Below are 3,227 nucleotides of genomic sequence, written 5' to 3'. Positions count from 1 at the left end.
GCTCGACTTTAAAAAATAACAACGCAGGACAACCAATTATACCTTCTTAATGTTTTTGATTGATTCTTTCAATCAACTCCAAATACAACGAATAACGATACATATAAACGAAAATCAACAGTATGCAAATACTATTAACAATATTAAAAGATATGCTCCACAAGGAAAATATAATCGTGTCTCTCGACTTGGAGAAGCTGCATGGAAATGAAAAAGACTGCAATTGGAGTTAGTTATGAACATAAACCAGAAAATGAATAGAAACAATTAATATTATTAGTTATATAGTTGGTGGAAGCATCTCTGAGGTAATCAACCTATACATTCATAAGCAGATTACATTCTCTGGGAACATATATAAATACTCAGACACTCACCCCAAACAAAATATACAAAAAGAGAGTGTTTGAGTTCTTCAAAAAACGTAACCATGGAGGCAAAATATGTTATAGTTTTCTCAGCTTTAATCTTTTCTCTCTTCAACCTAGGCGAAACAGCTACTACAGGTAACTGGAAACTACTTAAGAAAAGTATTGGAATTTCAGCAATGCATACTCAGTTGTTGCCAAATGATCGAGTTATTATGTTCGACAGAACAGATTTTGGGCAGTCAAGAATTTTATTACCAGCAGAAAAATGTAGCAATGCTACTAATCCTAAAGTCGACTGTACTGCTCACTCGGTCGAATTAAACCTTTTTGATCGAAGTGTCCGTCCACTTACTGTGCTTACAGATACTTGGTGCTCTTCTGGTTCTTTAGCATCTGATGGCATGCTACTGCAAAGCGGTGGATCCAACAACGGTGAACGTGCTGTTCGGAGTATTCGGGCATGCGCTAACTGTGATTGGACGGAGGATCAAAGAGGTTTAGTTGTTCCTCGATGGTACGCATCTAATCAAATTTTGCCAAATGGGAAAGTCATTGTCGTTGGTGGTCGAGGTCAGTTTAGTTACGAGTTCATCCCCAAGAGCTCATTGCCATCGGATTTCACAGTCTTTGCACTTCCATTTCTAAGAGAAACCAGAGATTCCGTAGAGAACAATTTATACCCATTTACTCATCTCACACCTGATGGAAACCTCTTCATATTTGCTAACACTAAATCAATTTTGTTTGATTATATAAACAATCTAGTTGTTAGGAATGATTATCCAGCCATGCCAGGTGGAGTTTCACGTAATTATCCAAGCACAGGTTCATCTGTACTTCTTCCGCTGAAACTTGGTCTCAGCAACAGTACTATTGATGCACCAGATGCTGAAGTCTTCATCTGCGGAGGGGCACCACCGACTTCATACGTCAGTGCGATCAGAAAGACATTTTTACCAGCTGCCAAATCATGCGGACGTTTAGTGATCACGGCGCAACAACCCCAATGGGTAATGGAAGAAATGCCTATGGAAAGAGTAATGGGTGACATGCTCTTGTTACCAACAGGAGATGTCTTAATCATAAATGGTGCGAAAAAAGGCGCAGCTGGCTGGTATTTAGGTAGGGAACCGGTTCTGACCCCCGTACTTTACCAACCGGAATCGAGTAAATATGAGATTATGGAAGCATCAACGACTCCTCGAATGTATCATTCAACTGCTATTTTGATTGCTGATGGTAGAGTATTAGTCGGTGGGAGTAATCCTAATTCTAATTACAACTTCACCGAGATGTTCCCTACTGACTTGAGTGTTGAGGTTTTTTCTCCACCTTACTTAAGTAGCGGTTCTCGACCGCAAATCAGTTGGGTGAAACCCGGAACTGAACTATCTTATAAGCAAGCAATTTCCATTGGTTTTGTCCCGAAAAGGAACGAAACGTTAGATAACGTTTCTGTGACGATGATTGCGCCATCATTCAACACACATTCTTTCTCCATGAATCAAAGGATGCTGGTTCTGAAAACCAATCAATTACGTCAAGTCACCAGCAGTTATTATATCATTGACTGTTTAGCTCCGGAAACCTCTAATATTGCACCACCCGGCTATTATCTTCTTTTTGTGGTGCAGAATGGGATTCCTAGTAGGGGGAAATGGACGCATATCAGCTAATACTTTCAAGTGTGAAAGATTGCTAGCTTGGTTTTCAATTTTCGAATATTGTTGCTCATTTTTACAGAATGCTGTAAAAAAAAAATATTTGTAAAAGTTGTAAACAAAGAAATGGTGCTGTGTTTCATTCGTTCAAATTTTTATTGTTTATGCCGGTTATTTTATTTTTTTCCATGGAGATGTGTTTTCAAATCTTTTTCTTTTTAAATAACTTCAAAGAAATGGTTTTACAGGACGAGATGAAGGTGCTGCTCAAAGAATGAGATATGCTTCGACATGTTCGATGTGACAATCCGGATTTTCGGACTTCTAACAGACACGGATTTGATCTTGTGGATCGGGTTCGATCCGGCTAACAAGTCCAAATATCCGGACCATCACTCGTGTAAGATCAGACTTTTCGTTTTAAAAGATTTTAATAAATAACATCGATAATTCAAGCTCAATTAATTTTACTAGATGAAATGTAATATTACTTTTAGAATTATAAATTGTAAAATAACAATTACATAATCAAAAGAATAAATCAAAACAAATCAACACCTCGATTTAACTCAAAACGCAATATCCAAATTCCCCGATGTATAATTATTTGTTTTACACCTAGTCTTTCTTCATTTTCTGTGGAAAAAGGAGGAAAAGGGGTGAGCAACCACAGCCCAGTAGGAAGTTTCCAAAAATAATAGAGTGCATCGAAAATAAACAAACAAATGCAACATATACAATAATTAAAACCATGCACGAAAATTCACAATAATACTTACACCCTTCTCGACCACAAATACTTAACATTTTTTTCTTTGATCAAAATCTTTAATCTCAAATTCTAGATCATTAATCTAGTTATCATAGTTATTTCGGTAAACAAACCATTTCTATTCCCCGAATATTCTTCTTTTCTTTCTTCAAATGATTCTTAATCTAGTTGTTAGAGTTATTCCGGTAAACAAACCACTATTGTTCCCCGAACAATCTTCCCAGAATAGCCATCAGTGGTAGGATGCCATAAATGCCTGACATTTCAGCAGAAGATGGATACATATTTTCCTATAACTCAATTCAAATCAGTGCCATCCACTAATAAATTAAACTCACTTTCTCAAATCTAAACTCAATTCCATTCACTAATAATCTAGCATAATAGATTCACTATCACAAACCGAAACAAGTATTATAATAC

The 3,227-nt window shown here is 36.8% G+C and overlaps 1 protein-coding gene across 1 annotated transcript; it reads left to right on the top strand.

The window, feature by feature from the left end:
* Nucleotides 1-406: 406 nt before the first annotated feature.
* On the top strand, nucleotides 407-2,176 carry LOC113362231 (aldehyde oxidase GLOX1-like). The gene has a single exon (XM_026605175.1). The coding sequence runs from the start codon at nucleotides 431-433 to the stop codon at nucleotides 2,045-2,047; it is 1,617 nt and encodes a 538-aa protein (XP_026460960.1). The 5' UTR covers nucleotides 407-430; the 3' UTR covers nucleotides 2,048-2,176.
* Nucleotides 2,177-3,227: the final 1,051 nt, after the last annotated feature.

Source organism: Papaver somniferum, chromosome 3 (assembly GCF_003573695.1).
Source record: "Papaver somniferum cultivar HN1 chromosome 3, ASM357369v1, whole genome shotgun sequence".
NCBI classification, from domain to species: domain Eukaryota; kingdom Viridiplantae; phylum Streptophyta; class Magnoliopsida; order Ranunculales; family Papaveraceae; genus Papaver; species Papaver somniferum.
The sequence above is the reverse complement of the archived record's forward strand: the minus strand, read 5'-3'. Positions and strand labels throughout refer to the sequence as shown.

What these genes read in the sequence shown, in the direction of transcription:
- LOC113362231 (XM_026605175.1), top strand. Translation starts at nt 431, where the DNA reads ATGGAGGCAAAATATGTTATAGTTTTCTCAGCTTTAATCTTTTCTCTC.